Source organism: Equus caballus, chromosome 1 (genome assembly GCF_041296265.1).
Source record: "Equus caballus isolate H_3958 breed thoroughbred chromosome 1, TB-T2T, whole genome shotgun sequence".
Taxonomy (NCBI): domain Eukaryota; kingdom Metazoa; phylum Chordata; class Mammalia; order Perissodactyla; family Equidae; genus Equus; species Equus caballus.
Genome location: NC_091684.1, coordinates 102,712,774 through 102,731,271, shown reverse-complemented (window position 1 = coordinate 102,731,271; position 18,498 = coordinate 102,712,774). Strand labels below are relative to the sequence as shown.

At 41.9% G+C, this 18,498-nt stretch overlaps 1 protein-coding gene across 5 annotated transcripts in view; it reads left to right on the top strand.

Annotated features, from left to right (window-relative positions):
• The window catches only part of SH3GL3 (SH3 domain containing GRB2 like 3, endophilin A3), a 320,477-nt gene that overhangs the window by 211,365 nt on the left and 90,614 nt on the right, over positions 1 to 18,498 (top strand). For all 5 annotated transcript variants that reach the window (XR_011424088.1, XM_070230150.1, XM_023649368.2 and 2 more), the window contains exons 16-17: positions 466 to 755; positions 11,293 to 11,422. Coding sequence is in view for 4 of the 5 variants with exons in the window: in XM_070230150.1 (XP_070086251.1) it covers positions 466 to 755; positions 11,293 to 11,422 (420 nt within the window). In the remaining variant the exon portion in view is untranslated. The remainder of the gene's footprint in view (positions 1 to 465; positions 756 to 11,292; positions 11,423 to 18,498) is intronic.

The following is an 18,498-nucleotide window of genomic DNA, read 5'->3' as shown; positions in this document are numbered from 1 at the left end:
TGTTATTCTACCGTTCAGCTCCTAAATATTGAGACAGTTTAATAAAACTCTGCCTGTTAGCAAAGGATAAGCTCCATAAAGGTTTGTTGAATGAATATTGGTGAAAATCTCCATGTCCTAGAAGAAATCAGATTAGAAATTATCTCTACATATTGGTTTCTTTATTGCCAAATCTTAAAGAAAAACTTTTAATGATGTTGTGCAAAGGTCACAGCACGAATTTGAATTATAAAATGCACGCAAAGGTTCAGTACATCTGCAGTGAAAACTTCCTGTTGCTAATAAGATTTGCAAATTTGTTAACTACATCATTCAGCCTCCAGAAAAGAATAGCATTCCCAATGTACTGGATTCCCTCTGGATGAAGTTGTTTTTCTCCTTCATAGAATGCTTGTCGCTCATCTTCTTGTGGCCTGTGCGTACTGATTGCCGTGTCCCCTTCCCATGCCTCCTGGCTCTCTGCAGGTTCATCCCGGAGCCCTGGTCGGCCTGCAGTGCCACGTGTGGGCCGGGGGTTCAGATCCGGGAGGTGAAGTGCCGGGTGCTCCTGACGTTCACGCAGACGGTGACCGAGCTGCCGGAGGATGAGTGCGAGGGCCCCCGGCCGCCTGCTGAGCGGCCCTGCCTCCTGGGAGCCTGCGAGGAGGGCCCTGCCTCCCGCGAGCTGCACGTCTCTCTCCCCGAGAAGGACAGCGAGATGATTTATGACTGGGAGTACGCTGGGTTCACCCCCTGCACGGCGACATGTCTGGGAGGTATTTGATCCTTTGCTTAAAGGACAGTTATGTCTGGTGTTGCTAATGGTTTGAGAAATTACTCAATCGGGTAAGCCAAATATGCTAATTAGCAAAAGTCTAAAGGAGGTTAAGTCATTCAAATAACTCAAAGCTATGCCTTTTCTCTCTCTTATTTTTCATTGAGATTATTCTAGAAAGAAAAAGGATAGGGAGACTATATTCTGACCCCCAAAATGGTATGTTCCTGTGGCCTAAGCATCTGTATAACTGAGCTGGGGAGAGCGGTCGCTAATTAGTAGAGAACAAATAGGGAAATACACAATTGGAAAGTCGAGGCAGTCCTGTACATAAATCAGGGACAGAGATTGGGGCAGCCTGGGATTGCCGTGTCTGATGCGACTGTCAGCCAAAAGTCATCCTTGGAACGTATGTCGTTTCCTGCCTGCAGACTGGGCCAGAAACCAGCACAGAACAAACTGACCACTATGACTGATGTGTGTGTACGTATGGGGAAGCAGGCGTAGCCCGGGCACCCTGTTAGGATTAGGAAGTGGCAATATAGTCAGGTGACCTCAGTAGAGCGGCAGTCGGACCCAAAGTTATATAAGCATTTCAGGATCCAAAAGGCAGGGAACAGGGGTCCAGACAGTCATTCTCCAGGGCTCTCTCTATTAGAAGCAAGAAGATAGAAATCACGAATAGGAAATCTAGATCTCCTACTAACATGAAGGAGACTCCTCTCATCAGGATTCCAGAGCCCCTGACACCCTATGCCCTGACTCCTGACTGCACCTTCCAGCCAGCTGTCGTGGCTCAGCTCGGCTAAACATGCTCTGGCTTCAGTTCCAGCCAATGGTGGGGAAAATACCAGGAGCTGCTGCCTTAGGAGGCAGTTGGCTCAAGAGCACACTCCATGCCTCCTGGTGGCCCTCAGCTCATTCCTTGAAGCTCCTTCTCAGGTCTTAGGGCTCATGGCCCATTCACCGTGCCTGAGCCCCTCACCCTTTGTCCCCCAGGCTCTTGAGTATATTCTCAATCCTTGCCTCCCAATCGCCATGACTTGATGGTGTCTTTCTCCTTTCCTATCTCATTCAGCCCGTAAACCCACCTATCCTAGACAGCTGTTCTCTAACGTTGCCAGCTTGGCAGTAAACCCAGATGAAGTGGCATGTGCTTTACGCCCAGGCTTCAACTAAGCTACTGCCTTTCGTGTGGAGTTACACAGGTGGAATTTACGAAAAGAACCCTTAGCTGCCTCCAGATTTTCTCTTTTTGTCTTACTTTACTTCTCCCTGGTTCCTAGAAACCCATCCCACATGGCCCAGGAGTTTAGCTTTCCGGTTCACGTGGACCCTAAGTGTCTGCTGTCGCTCCTCTCCAGGGCACACAGGCTCTGTTGCCTCCACATGGCCTCATGTACAGACTGCCCGAAGCTTACCTCCTGCTCCCTGTGTGTTAAGGATCCTGGGCACCTCTTTTGTTACATCTGGGAAATCTTAACACTGACATGCCCTTGGCAATCTGGAAACTGGTACTTCCTTGAGTCTGGGGGAAACTCTCTAGAGATAGTTGCTGAGATGCAAAAATGTCCCCTATTCAATTGCAATTATAGATGTCTGGAACTTTCTACTACATTACTACAAAATGTCGGCTATCTCTACTACCTCTGAGCCACTACGTTGCTGCAGTTTCATCAGAGACGCGGAGCTTTGTCTTTCGTTACGAGAGCAGAAATGAGCCCTGCTGTGGCTCGCACACCCCCCAATCTACTTTATTAGTCTCAAGCTTTTAAACCTTTCCATTGATAGACTCGCAATTTCATCTAGAACTTTGTCATCCTTGATTTCAGGTCTTGTCCTGACTAGGATGTCCCCCTCCAGTTGGGAAACGTTGACGTGTTGGGTCCTTGGAACTCCCCATACCAGTTGGAGTTGCCCAAGGAAAGATAGCCAGGTGAATTCTGAGTCATTTGGGAGAGTCTGTTAGAGTGCTAGGATCTGCTCTCGTGTTCCCAGCGCCCCCACTAAGATAACCCCAGGCCCCACCACCAGGATGGCTGAACTTACTGGAATGATTTTCTATTTTTTTTTTGGTAACAGCTTTATTCAGATAATTCACATGCCACACAATTTATGTATTTAAAGGGTACAATTTGGTGGTTTTTAGTATATTCACAAAGTTGTGTAGCCATCATTACCGTCAATTTGAGAACACTTTACCCCCCAAAGAACCTTGTACCCTTAAGCAATCGCTCTCCATTTTCCCTCAAACTGCCATTTTCCCTGCCTGTGTCAGCCTCCTGGCAACAACTAACATACTTTCTCTCTGTTCTGAACTTTTCATAGAGACAGAATCATGCAATATCTGGGCCTTTGTGACTATCTTCTTCCCCTTAGGATAATATTTTCATCGTTCCTCCATGTTGTAGCATGAATCAGTACTTCATTTCTTTTTATGACTGAATACTATTCCATTGTATGGATATACTACATTTTATTTATCCATTCATCAGTTAGAAATTTGGATTATTCACATGTCTGGTATTATGAATAATTCTGCCCTGGACATTCTGTACACATTTTTGTATGGACATTTCTCTTGGGTATATACTTAGGAGTAGTAGAATGATCTTTGGATCCATTTAAGATATTACAGTTTTGTGAAACTTGACTAATTGAATTTATCCTTATTGGCACTGTGGGCCTTTTGACCTGCTATGGGAAGAGAAATTCCTTGCACATGTCAGAAATGTAATTCAAGATTCAGATGGTTGCTGTGAAGGTGCCGGTCTGCTTTCTGACATTCTCTTGTGTATCTGGAACATGTTTTACAAATTTTAACAGAGCTCAGCTTGGTAATCCTTCACCACTCAGTTAAACAGCAATTTAACCTTGTGATGGTGTATTGTGTTGTACAATCCTAGAATGGTATCATTAAAATGAACCATGGATCCCCACTAACCGAAATATTACAGTTGGGGAAACTGAGGCTCAGAGACCATCACACAGTCCAAAACAGAAAATGAACAACTTAATTGTCATCCTTTAGAGAGGGTTGGTTGAACTATAAATGCATATAATAAGCTTCCTGACTTTGCAAAAAGTAATGTTTTTGATTTCTTCGGTTCAAGCTTAAAATTCCTTTTAAATAGATAACTGAATTCTATAAAACTGGAGAGCTTAGGCATGAAAGCAAAATCCTCTATAAATGCAGGGGACCAGCATGTGCTCAGTGCTGGACTCCGTGGTCTGCACTGGGTTCTCTGCTCAGTGTTGGAGTATAAAATGAATTAGATACATCCTTGCTGGTTGGAGCAGAGCCTTCGTTATTTGGGTTTTATACCGTCTTGACTGCACGCTTTTTGGCAGCGGTACTTGCCTCCCTGTGGTCCATTTTAATCTGGTTTCGGAGGCTCAGCTTCTACAAGTGCACTTCTGTGTGGTTATGATTGTGGGTTTTTAACCCTCCCCCCGGATAGGGAAAGGGTAAGTCTGCAATGACTGAAAACCACAGGAAAATAGAATTTCCACAGGCATATACTTATTTCTTCAACATTCCTGTTTCTGGTAGAAAAATAATGTATGCAAATTACAGATTTCCGAAAAGATCAACTTTGCTCACATCCTGATATTGTGTACTTGTATTTTCTGACTTATCTTCCCTTCATACAGGAAATAAAAATCAATCCATTTTTTGTAATTACTGAGGCTTAAGAACCTTTCATAAGCCTGTTTTCATACTTGAAGAGCAACAGAGAAATCTTTTTTCATTCCCGAAAGCATGAAGAATCCAGACATATTCAGTTTCCAGCTTTCAGAGTGTATATGTGTGTGTGTGTGCTTGCGTGTGCATACACACATATACATCCTGGAAGATATACTTACCTTTTTAATACTCTCTGGTAAGGTTTTGTAATTTGCTCTATCATAAACTTTCCTTACCATAGCTTTTCTTTTGCATTTTACATTATTTGTCTCATTCCTGACCTTCCTTTTTTACCCCTGTATTTCCTAACAGCACTGGCTAGTAGGATGTGGGTAGACTTTGAGGCCTCACCCCATTTTGAACCCTAGTTCTGCCACTCTCTTTGGGCAAGCTGTATAAGTTTGTAGAGTTTTATTTTTGTAAAATGAGAAGAGGCGTACCTACCTCATTAGGGTTAATGAAGGATTAAATGTGATGATTAAACAAGGTGATGTTGGAGAAATGGTTCATCACACCACCTGGCCCATGGTGTGTAATAAATGTTAGTGGGATGATTATTTTATGATACAATAATAGTAGGGTATTCCTCTTAGATTAGAAGGCTGTTATTTTTCTTTTTTTAAAAAATCTGATTAAATTAATGAACCCCTTAAAGCATCTAATAGCCAGCCCTGGTGTCCCATGGTTAAGATTCAGTGCTCTCACAGCCGAGGCCTGGGTTTGTTTCCCGTCAGGGAACCACACCACCTGTCTGTCGCTGGTCATACTAAGGCAGCTGTGTTTTGCTGTGATGCTGAAAGCTATGTCAAATACCAGCAGGATTTCAAATACCAGGAGGGTCACCCATGGTGGGCAGGTTCCAGCAGAGCTTCTAGACTAGACAGACTAGGAAGAAGGACCCGGCCACCCACTGCCGAAAAAATTGGCCATGAAAACCCTGTGAATAGCAGCAGAGCATTGTCCGATATAGTGCCTGATATAGGTGAGAGGATGGCGCAAAAAGTTGGGGCAGAGTTTCCTCTGCTGTGTCCAGGGGCGCTAGGAGTTGAAATTGACTTGACAGCACTAACAAAAAAATGCATCTAATAGTTTTCAAGTTGATTCTTACAAATTTTCTAGGTAAATAATCATCTGTAATTGATGATGATTTTATCTTTCCCTTTCCAATAGTTATTTATCTTAATTAAGTTGTATGTCTTATTGCATTGTCTAAAATTTCACAAACAATGGTAAATAATGTGAATAATGCCAACCTTGCCTTGGTCCTGACAGTGACAGGACTCTCTGCATTGTTTCATTCAAAAGCAATGTCCTACAAAGATTTATTGTGTGTCTCTTTGTGCAGGCACTGGGCTAGGTGGTCGTGACTCAGTAGTTCCTACCTTTGAAATTCAAATCTAGGGAGGAAATGTGGTAATCACATAATCACACACCTGTATGTAAAATTACAGCTGGTTATGGCAGCTACAAAAGGAGGATTTGCTGCCATGAAAGCGTATAATAGGAGGAACTTGACCTAATTAGGGAAGTAAGGGAAAGCTTCCCTAAAAACAATTGCACTTGAACTTAATCTGAAAGCTGAGGAATTAATGAAGCCAAAGAGGGGTTGGAGAGGGTGGCACAGAATTCCCAGCAGATAAAAGAGCATGTGCAAAGGCTGTAGGTGGCAGGAGGGCGCATGGTACATTCCAGGGACTGGAGAAGTCTGACCCCAGTGGAGTACTGAGAAAGACAGGGTTTAGTGTGAGATGATGCTGGAGAGGAGGCCAGGGCCCAACAATTAAGGCTTTATGGGCCATGTTGATTTGGGTCTTTATCACAAGATCAATGGGAAGCTGTTCAAGTAATTAAAGTGGGAGTTAAGTGATCAAATTTTTATTTATTTCAAAAAGGTTAGTCCAGCTATATAGTAAAAAAGGGATTAGAATGGAAAATAACACATGTAAGGGAGACCATCTAGGAAGCTATTACCGAGTCCGGGGCAAGAGCTTGGACTGGAGTGGTCATGATGGTGGAGATGAGTACAAGAGATGACTTCGAGAGATGTTTAGGAGGTCAAAATCTGTTGATGTAGTGGATAAGTGGGAGTGAGGTGGCAAGTCTGAGTCTTAAGATCCTTTTCTGGGATGATGAGTCCTGAAGAGGGTCTAGTTTGGCAAAAGGAAAACATGAGTTCAGCTGTGGACATAATGATTCTGAGGTGCCTTTAGACTTCCAAATGGAGATGCTAAGTGGACGGTTGAATGTGTGAATCTGAAACAAAGTGGAGAGATCTAGACTGGAAATATACATTTATGAGTCAACTGTTTATGGAGAGAATTGAGGCCAGGGGCATAGATGAGAATATTCAGGAAAAGAATACCTATGAGGAATGGGGAGAGTCTAAGCCTGAGCTTTGAGGAAATTCAACATTGAATGTCTGGGTGGAGGACATTGAGCTGCAAAAGCCAACGAAAAGAAGTCAGTGAGATGGGAGGAAAACCAGGACACTGTTGTGTGATGGAAACCAAAGTCAGCTGTGCTGCGGCCACTGAGAGGTGATGTGAGATGAAGACTGAGAATTGGCACTGGCTTCAGCCATGGGAGGCCATTGGTGACTTAGGAAAGGATCAGGTCAGTGGAGTGGTAGAGATGGAAGTCAGATGTGAAAGGAAGGAGGAAAGAATGATAGGTGATAGAAGGAAGATACACAGAATAGATTTTTGTAGCAAAATTTGTGATAAAGAAGACAGACAGAGGGAGATGGCTAGAAGGCATTGTGGGTTGAAGGAGAGCTCTGTGTGTGTAATGTTGTTTAATGGCAGGGCGTCTTGGGTACATTTAATAGGCAATGAGAAAGTTCCAGAATGAAAGAGAAAGGCGAAGTAATCAACAAATTTTCTGAGAAGATGGAAAAGGACAAAATCCAAAGCAGAGCTCTGGAGAAGAGTCTTAAACCGTTGGAGGGGCAGCTTCTAATAGAAATAGTGGAAGAAAAGGCTAGGATGGACATGAGCGCAGGCGGGTTTATACGGTTGATAGCAGGAAGTTCCTACCTGGTTCTTTCTGGTTGTGTGTATGTGAATCTCCATGTGTGAGTGGTCTGGTGGGTGAATGGACAGAGGTTTGAGGTCATGATGTCGTCTTCTATTAGGCTGCTCACTAAAATGGGTTTGCACCTGTGTAGACATGAATGATATTGATGCACGTAGATAGACTCCATTTTGCATGGCAGGGTACAGGAATGCCTTCCCACAAATGGGAAAATGGGAATGAAAACTGAATCGGCCCCGTATGGGCTCATTTTAGCACACTCCCTATGGAGATGTGTTCCTGACATGGTACGTTAGCAATCGCTGTTCTGTTCTCTTTGAATCCCTTCAAATCATGACAAGCCTCTAGCTATAGTTCCTTCCAGCTGCTCTTGATATGATTGGTCACTTCCTCTCAGGCTCCAGTGATGTTCGTGATGCCGTTTCTCAGGCCAAATGGCTTTCAACAATCCTTAATCCTTACCAGCTGTCTCCTCCACTGGTTCCTAACAAGAACTCTCCTATTTGGAGTGCTGTGAAACTTGCATTTTAACACTGGGAATGGTACCGTTCTTTGGCACTTGGCTGGAGGCATCCATCTTATGCTTCCCCCCTTTTTCATTATTTGGGAGTTTATTGTAGTGCCCACTCTATCCTACTGGCTAATCAGCAGAGAGAAAAGATATATTAGCTGTTCTTTTCAATATCGCCCTGGGCATACATCTGCATAATCTGTATATATGTATGTGTGTGTGTGTTTTTCTGAAATAAAGAGCATCATAGTATGTAAAATAGCATGACACAGGGCAACTCTCTGAAATAGACCTATTTTTTTTCTTTTATAGATTTTTGTCATCAGGGTTATAGTAGTGTTGTAAGGTGAATAGGAGTTTTCCATACCTTTCAATAATCTTAAACAGCTTATGTCATAGAAATTATCTGTTTAAGAAGTTTGAAAGAACTAGTTCCTGCAACTGTCTAAATCCACTTCTTTTTGTCCTGCTTGAGGGCAGGATTGAGGGGGAGCGTCCATGGCCTGATCTTTTAACATTATTTTCAAGTTCCCCCGTTTATTGTTGTATTCAATTCAAATTCTTACTTTATAAGTTAACTCTATAATTTAGGTTTTCTTGGAAAAAAAATCATCCATTTCATGGAGATATTGCAGTTATTATCAAGAGTTGTGATCTCTTATCAAGTTGCTTTATGCTTCCCTCTTCTCTTTTTTCTTGCCACAAATAGTGTGTAATCTATTCACTCTTTTTGACTTAGGAGTTTTATAGGGAACAACTTTTTTTAAATTCTAATGGTTGGATTTGAGGGGGTTAATTGTTTACTCTTCATTTATGGTTGAACTCTATTATGGTCAGAGAAGGTTATCTGCGTAATTTCTGGCTTTTGGAACTCATTGCAATTTTCTTTATAGACTAATATCGGATCAATTTTTGTTAGTGTTCCATTGGTGATTAAAAAGATCATATTACATCTATTTCTAGGGCCCAAGCCTATTTGGTTATTAAATCGACATAATTTTCTTATTCGAATCATTTTTCCATGTTTATTTTACAACTTGATGTATTAGCTACTGGGTGGCACTTTAAAGGCTCTGACTATAGATTTTCTTCATTGCTCCAGGTATTTCTTACTTTCCGTGTATGCGTGTGTGTGTGTGTGTGTTATGTTATGTGGCCTGTTGAATTAGTCAAGACTTGTTTGCAAGAAACCCAACTCAGACTAAGCTTAAACCAACAAAAGGGAATGTATTAGCTCATTTATTGGCTCTGTCTCCCCTCTTAGAGGCTACATTTTTACCCTTTAATCATTAATTCATTTCTTGATGAAAGCTTTGAATCTTTTTTTTGGTCAAAAAAATGACCCTCTTATTATGACATTGCAGAAGTCAAATCTGAAGTGAAGGATGTTGCCTCATGCTACAAGGAATTTATTAGAAAAATTACACCAAACTTTCAATACTTGATTTATTTTATATCTTCTAAATACATACTTGCAATTATTACCCAAATTTTGTTAAGTATGTGATGAAGCAGACTTATTTTTATAATTTTTACTTTTGGAGATAATGGTGTGATCAAACCTCTTGAAGTGAAAAGTGTTACAGTCACATTTAGGTCCAGTAGGTGGGATGGAGGGTATTATTGTGGCCGTCTTTGGAAAATGCATTCTCCCTCGGTGTGTCCTTAATCCTCTATTAAACTTTTAAATTCCTTTCAGTAAACTTGCTTTAAGACAGAAAAGTTTGTCATGAGCGTAGTAAAATTCCATCCAGAATAGTTAAAATGAGATAATTTTGGTATTTTAAGGCCCACCCACTCAAGCTCCAGAAAACATTCCAAAATAATCTCTGAGTATATTTGCTAAAGAATTTTGACTACAAATTAAAATACATGTGAAAGATAACCAGATTTTTCTCAGATTAAAAATAAATGAAACCTGCTGGAAAATGAACACCTTTGTCCTTGCAAGGTCACAAAGGAAGCTTGACATTTGCAAATGGGAACCAGAGTTCTTAAGTTGTGGCAGTGTTGCCTTATGTCTAAAATTAGCCAATGTTTATTTAAAAAGTTCATGGAAGATGCATAGAGATTTAAGACTGCATCCTGCTATGGCCGGGAACATAAAATTACAACTGAAGAAAGCAGGAGAAAATTTAGTGGAAAGAACTAAACATCACAAATATATATTCTATATATATTTTTGGCCCATACTGTATTCTGTAAAATATTGTAAAATGATTGAATTGAAACATGACATTGGGAAAAAGAACCACACTCTTATACTATAATGGAACACACATTCTTGCCTGAAACTAAATACATATGCATATTTCAAATAGCATAGTCAGTAGCTATTACAGCTTATTTGATTTTTTTTCATCAAAAGTCGGATTTATATTCTGTTCAGTTCTGATTTCCCAATCATTCTTTTTGTTTCAAGAGGCGAAGAATAGCGGTGGAGACGTGGGCTGTGGGGTCAGACGTGAAAATTCATATTTGAACAAGAAGCATTCATTGCGTTGGGAAGCCGACGGGCTGTGTTGCATTTTGGAATCTCCAAAGCACAAAAGAAAGACCACTGAATTCGGAGGCAGGAAAGCTAATTTTTCATTTTGAATCCACCACTTTTTTGATGTCTTAATGTCTCTCCAAACCAGTTTCCTTGTTATTAAATTAATAAGGTGGAGAGAGTGATACCATTCTTCTGACCTCCGAAGATGACTATGGGCTCAAATAAGATATTTGAAAGTACTTTTACACCCCCAGAGCACTTTCCCAATGGGGAGTATTGCTGTTGTTTTTAGCAGAAATGGAAATATTACTAATTATAGTGGTAGCAAACAGGAACTCAAACCATGATGAAAATTTTCATGAGGATTATAGATCAAATTTAGCACGTATGCAATGATATAGAGACAGTGTTGTTCTTTAGCAGCTGATATGAAAATTCCCCTCAGGGAAACTATTGTGTGTGCTTGGAAGGAACATCCCGATGATTCTTTCGAGGGAACCCCTAGCTCTGAGTACATTCGGAATGCAGGTAAGTCTGAAGGCAGACAGGGAGTCAAAGATGCTCCTTAATCTCTCAAGGTGGGTCTATTTGAAGGGGAGGCAGAAGAGGGGCTGAGCTTAAAAGGTGGCTGAGGGAATATCAGAGACCCGGAGACTTCAGAATATGCCAAGTCGCTTGCCCCCACAGGCACGATGAGTTGCAGCCTACAGCCACACAATACAGTCAAAAGGGCAGTGGCTTAGCAATTTCCTTTTTTCCCCACCAGAAATCATTCTCAGTCATTTGCATTGTTTTCTCTTTCCAACCTCCAGGCCATCAAGAAGCTATAGCAGTGTGCTTACACATCCAGACTCAGCAGACAGTCAATGACACCTTATGCAACATGGTCCACCGTCCTCCAGCGATGAGCCAGGCTTGTAACACAGAACCCTGCCCGCCCAGGTATGTGCTGCCTTGTGCTCTGGGACACACTGTGTCTAGATGGAGCATCTGCTCCTGCAGGCAAGCACAGGAGACTCCCAGGTTCCCCCCGGGGAGGTCAGGTGAACCTGTTTCAGAGCTCTCTCTTCTCTGCTCAAGTTATGCTCTGGCCAGATTCTTGCTTAGAGGCACAGATACTTCCGTGTTGAGCCGGAATCCCCTTTAGCCTGACTTTTGTTTGCGTCTAACATGAATGAACATAAGGTGGCCTGCTGCTGGCAAAACCATGAGCTCAGCAGGGTTGTTCTCCTTCTCCTCTCTGTCTCTTCAAGGGCGCTTCTTCACCTGATGCCACATCAGAGAGCACAGGATCTGAGGTAGACTTAGCACTGGCACATAGTAGGTGCTCAATCCATATTTGTTGAATTACTGAGTGATCTCCTGTTTCTTACCTAGAACTCTCACTGATGTGTTACTACCCTTCCCATTGAGTTGCCTTCGATCTCAGGTTGTGGTGTGTAATGTTAGAGGCCCCAAAGAAGAGATGAGGATGACTTCTTATGGGTCTCCTTGATTTGAAAGATTGACCTTAAACATTAATCTGCTTCTTTTCTTAAGTCCTTATAAGATCCTGGGGAATTTCATCAGAAGGGAGGGTAGGTTTGTTTCCCCATGTTCCACTGTCCCTGAGTGTCACTGGCTACAGAGAATTATAACTCAGCATCACTGGCTTCTCACATAAGAGCTTCCAGAATCCAGCCTCCAACCTTTTCCTTCCTCTCTCCTTTACCTTCATTACCTTGACCACTCTTCTGTGATAAGAATCAGTTGCCAAAAAGTGAGAGCCCATTATCAGTCACCTGCCCCCTCTCTCTGCCAGCTTCTCTTTCCTGCTTCTTGGTAATTACGTCGCCCATCTAACGAGGTACCTTTATTCGCTAAAGGAGAGTTCTGCTATGTCTAGGACTCTAAATAATTGAGGAAGGTTATTGTGTCCCTCTGCTGTCCTTACTGGAGTAAGGATAAGTTTATTTTATGTTTATTCCGGAAATACACTGTGCTTCTGGAATCCGCTTGACCCTTCTGATTTTGACTCCATGAAATGTGTTGACTGTGATGTAGAAACTCCTGCCTTGATGGCATGAGGGTGCTGAGGGTGGGGGTCAAGTCAGTCAGACCATCCTAGGAATCCACCCCTCCATATCTTGGAGATGGGCCCTTTCCTTGTGAGTCTTGGTCTCCAACCTGCACAGTCTGGAGAGGAGGCCAGCTTCCTCTGTGGTGAGACCATGCCTGTAGGGAGCCGCAGGGTTCTAGATCCATTATGATATTTCGGACTTCGGTTGTAGGCTAAGGAAATACCAGGAACTCTTGACTTGCGTCAGAGGCCTCTTGACGTGCTTGGCTGAGATGATGCAGTACATGTCTTTCTTTGTTGGGCAAGGCTCAGAAGCAGCGTAGGAAAGTCTGCTTGCTCCTACCTCCCACCCCCATGCCTACCCCCGGGCTTATTGCATTCCAGAGCAATCCACGCTCGAAGACTAGCAGAAGAAATGGTACAGAAAGAGTTTGGGAAGGCTTGAGCCAACTCAGTGTCAGGATGCCCACTTCGTCACGTGTGTCCAGCGCTTTCCAAGATCATCAAAATGTGGGAGTCATGCTGAGTATATATCCGCTTGGAACGTCCCTTTTATCTTTAGAGAGATGGCACTTAAGCTAAGTGTATAAAACTTAGTAATCCAAATTACTTATCTAAGTTTCTCAGTGTTTTCTTATTCTAATATTGGAACCACTGACTCAAGATATTTTTTGGAAAAGCCAGGGTTTTGATTTTCCTTCCCTGCCACATCCCTCCCCTCAGGCTCTGTAGATGGAAACAGATGACTACCTGTCTGAACCGGGAAATACTGGGAGGAGGAAAAAAACCTAGTTTACCATCTCAACATATTTTCCCATGAAATTGGAATCGTGTACTACCTCCCCTTTCTCTACACGAGCCGGCACACTCTTTCTGGAAAGGTGACTATAAAAGAAATGATTTGGAACGTGCACAAACTTGAAATAGTGACTGCAGTTTGGCTAAGCATGAAATTCTCATAGCCACGAACAAAGAAGAGTCAAAAGAAGAAAATACTATGCAAAATTTGGGGATACATTTTATTTCTAATTCAAATCTTATTCCATATCGACATAAAGCTAGTCTTCACCACAGTTCAGTCTTCTATTTCTAGCCCAGACCAAGGATAAATGATGATATGGGCAAAAGTTGACCTGATGACAACTAAAACGGAAAATGGAAACAGATGACAGCTGAAAAGTCACTTCAAATGAGAGTGACTTGCATGTCACAGGATTAAGAGGGGCTGAGAACAGTGATGAAACTCAATTTCATTTTTATAAAAATCACCCTGTCATGATCTTGCTCTGAAAGTGAAGACAACCATAATGTATCACCATATAGTTTTTTCAGGAAAAAAAAATATGAAAATACAAAACAATACCTTCTCTCTTCATTCTAAGAATTGGTGCACACAGTTGCAATTACAACCTAAATTATGTTGAATATATGATAACTTGATTTCATGATTTTTAGTTTAATTTTTCAAGACTAAGTCCAAATCAAACATTTTCCCCACCATTTATCATAAAATTTGAGTCTCTTTTTAGAGGGGATTCACATCAAGTGGCTTTTTCTGGTTTCGTTGGACATGGCATTCTTGATAACTTTGACAATTTTCTTCTCAATATTTTGTGAACCTGCCCTATTCATTCCTAATTGCCACTGTTGTAATTCAGATGTGTTTTACCTGAATTATTTCAATAGTTTTTGAATAAGCTCCTGTCTCTAGTGTTTCCTGCTCTGATCCGTGTGCACGTGTATAACTAGGAAAGATCATGTGACCCTCCCACATGAAACCCTTCACTGACTTTCCTTTACCTGTGGATTAAAATCCACATTCCTTACAGTGGCGTGTGAATTAGTCTGCTCAGGCCACCATAACAAAGTACCACAGACTGAGTGGCTTCAACTACAGAAATTTATTGTCTCATAGTTCTAGAGACTAGAAGTCCGTAAACCAGGTGTTGGCAGGGTTGGTTGCTTCTGGGGGCCATGAGGGAAAATCTGTCCCCCGCCTCCCTCCTAACTTCTGGTGGCCCCAGGCGTTCCTTGGCTTGTGGATGGTGTTTTCCTGTGCCTTCGTAGGGTCTTCCTTCTGTATGTCTCTTTGTCCAAATTTTCACTTTTCCTAAGGACAGTGCTCATATTGGATTGGGGCCCACTCTCATGACCTCATCCTAGCTTGATCCTCTTCAAAGACTCTATTTCCAAATAAGGTCAAGTTACAGGAATGAGGAGTCAAGACTTCGACATCTTTTTGAGGGAAACAGTTCAACCTATAACAGCGTATAAAATCTTTTGTGACTCTGTTTTTGGGTTCTTGAACCATATCTCCTGTCACTACCACCCTCACCACACATACACACACACACACACACACACACACACTCACCCTCAGGAGCTTGTTCAGCAGCCACACTAAATTGTTCACCATGACCCATCTCATGCTCGTTCATGCTTTCTGGGCCTTTGCACATACAGGCCCTCTGCCTGGAGCCCTTCTCTTCTATGAAATAAGCTAATTCTCTCCCATAAGGGTAATCGTTGACTCACTTCTCACTGGTATGATGAAGTCCAGCAGAACATGAAATAGCATCCTGACCTGAGACACTTGATCGAGAGGAACTCTTCAGAATCAAAAGAGAACTGGGAATGAGTGAAGGACCCTGGGGTAGAGCCCCAGTTCTGCCTCTCTCCAGGAATTCCAGACAAGCCCCCTAGCTCTCTGGGCCTTGTTTCTGAATCTGAACAATGATAAAAGACATTAGACTTTATGATCACCAGGGTCCCGTTCAGCTCCAGTCTTTCCTTGTTGCGTAGTGCTTTCAAGTCATGTGTTTCCCTCACGTCTTCAGAACTGTGCCTAGTCTTTTTTGCACTTATCCTCCTGTCTACTCATAAGTAGTTTGTTTTAGTTCTGAGAACAACAGCCTTTGCTTACCCTGCCCGGGAGGTCAAGGCGGGGTGGAATTCGGTTTGCGGTTCTGTCCTTTGCTCAGCAAATCAGAGCGAGATTTCTCAACAAGTCTAGAAATTGTGTCTTAAGCCTGCTACAGGGAACATGCTGGTTTAATTATGCGCCAGCCCGTGTGCAGTGTCGCCTCCCCTCATCACTGTGCCCCATGCACATCATCTCCTCCAGCAGTGTCTTGCCCACAGAGCTTCCGAGCTGGGAATAATAGAGCACACGATACGTCTTGGCCACTTTGCAAAATTAAGAGTCTGTTTTTATGTGCAGGGAAATACTATTCCTCATTTCAAAGTTGCAAATTTAATAATCTTTTTGAAGGTTGAGAGTTATATTGGAAAAAAACCAGCGGAGACAAAGGTTGGTGCCAAAATAAAGGTAAGTTTACAAAAATGTTTTAGGTTCGAGAAACCAGTGTTGTAGGAATAACAGGAACAGGGTGTTGCATAATACTTTCCATACAAATATTTACTGACTCCAAGGGCAATAGCAGTAAAATATCACCCCAGGGTGAAACTTACCACTGAGATTGGGCTGGGCAGTCAATGGATCTTTATTTACCCAAAGGCAAATGTATTTGATGTATTAGCCTGGGCTCTCCAAGGTGGGGTGTCCTATGTTTATTTGCTCTTATGAGCTTACTCCCCCGGTCTATCCTATAACTGCTGAGTATCTGCTATTTGCGGAGTTTGCTTTTTCCAGGAGAGCACCAGGAGCCTGTAGAAACAGGCAGTGTTACATAATGGTCCCGCTCGCCTGAGGAGAGCCTTCTTCTCTGACAGGATTCAGCGCTGCTAGGGAGGGACTAGGAAAGCCAGAGAGAGTGATGTGTTTCTGGACCAACTTGTTACCCTATTCTCGAATTTAAAAAAAATCTGTATTTAGTCCGTTGTCTATTAATAAGAAATTTTTCTCCATTTCTTGAATAATAATGGTTCCATTTCCAGTCCCTTGTGACTCTAAGTGATTCTTCTAGCTGTATACTTTTTGAAAGATTGTTATCCTGAAGTCACTCCAAATAAGTTACATATTTAAGCTTAATTGTTTTAATAGTGAAACAAAAGCCTTCTAATTATTTGGCCATGTAGTCTGAGAGTCATCAAAATGTGACCCATATATCTACTGGCAGTGATTTCCCTCGCCTCTAAAGCTACTTGAAATTTACATACAATCAAGTATAGTCTAACTAATTAATAGGCTTCCAATTAAGGTGCTGTTTTAATTTCACATTATTCTCCCAATACAGACCAATGATAGGTACAGATAAAAGAGAGAAAACAACATAGCCAGGGCCAAATCATGAAAGCAGCTGCCTGGACTGGGAAAGGAATGGAAGGGTGAAAGGTGGGAGGACCTGAGGTTCTTCTGGGCTGGAGACCCCAAAGCAGTTGGGGTAAATGAGAGCTCAGTTCCTACGGATAGTGGGGACTGAACATCTTCTTTTTGATTCATGAGAGAGGACCCAGGTTCTCTGCTGCTTTGTGAGAGGAAGCAGAAAAAGAGCTGATCACAACCTGAAGCCATTGTTCCATGAGCCTGCTCACCTAGCGGGGTGGGGGACAGACACGAATAGAGCCTGTGACCAGACACGATCCTCAATGGCCTGTTAGCTCAGTGATTAGATCTTCAGTGTCCTTACGGTGCTTCTGTGCTGTGTTCTCCATATAAGACCTGGTTCTAGCCTGGAGACCCTGGAGGGCCAGGTGGAGGCAAATGAAACTGGAGACAGAGAAAGGATAAAGGGAGGTGGGGAAAGAGAAACTCTGTTCACGTTGAGCCTGAAAAATGAAACTCCAAAGCACATGAAGAAATCTAATCCTAGTGAAGTGAGCCAGCAGATTCCCCAGTTGAAAGATGAATTCACTCCAGTTGAAAATAAAACACAAGGACAATCTGAGAAAGACTTTAACCGAAGTGTTATTAGGATCTTCGGAGTTATAAATTACAAAATAATGTCCACATAAACAACTAGAAATTATGAAACAGAAATAGGCAGAAATGTAGTAAGAACAAGTGAATATTAAAAAGGACAAATTAGAAAATCCAGAAATGGAAGAAGTCGATGAAATAAAAGAATAAACAATAGACAACTGAAGAAAGAATTGGTGACTTGAAGATATGCTAAGAAAGTCGAATGAATCAAAGCCCAGAAAGTTGAGGATGAGGGGAAAAGAGAAGAAAGCTAAGAAATATGGAGATAATGGCAAAGAAACGAGATATTAAATAAACTGTTTACTAAAACTTAAGAAAAAATATCCACTCCTAGTATCAAAAGAAATAAGTGAAAATAAATCCCCACTTAGATATGTAATGCTGAAGCTGCAGAAAACTAAAGATGACAAGAAAATCTTAAAAGCTACAGGACATGAAAGACAAATTAACCACAAAGAACTTACTAACAACTGGAGTTTCCATAAAACAAAGGAATAATATCTCCAGAGTACTGAGGGAAAATCATGATAACCCTAGAGCTAAATTTGCTGAACTATTATTTCCATGAAGGTAGACATCTATTTTTAGCCTTGTGATGGACTAGATATCCTGAATGCCCTTCTGCTAAAATCTTCTAAAATACTGGGTAAACTATGTAAAAATAACTTGAAATGTAGAACTGGTAAGAAAATAACAGGAAATCCTCAGAAGCCGAAAACAAGGGGAAGCATGACGCTAGAATGGTAACCCAGTAATAAAGTTAGTGCCTCCATGGGGACAGTTGCCGGTCTCAGTAATCTAGACCTTGTGGCTTAAACAGTTTTTGCCCGGCAACAGACAAGCTGTTGGAGTTGCAGAAAATAAGGAGTAGAATGGAGATACCCATATAAAACCGGGGTCTAACTCAGTGAAAAAGCAAATTAGAAAAAATATATCCACCCGAAAAAGAGAGCTTGCAAGGAAAATGGTCTGTCTTAGCTTTGCCTCTGAGTGGAAGGAATCAAGAAAGGCTCCCTTGCCTTATGCAAAGTGAAAGAAGCTAGACACAGAAAGACAAGTGCTGTGTGACCTCACTTA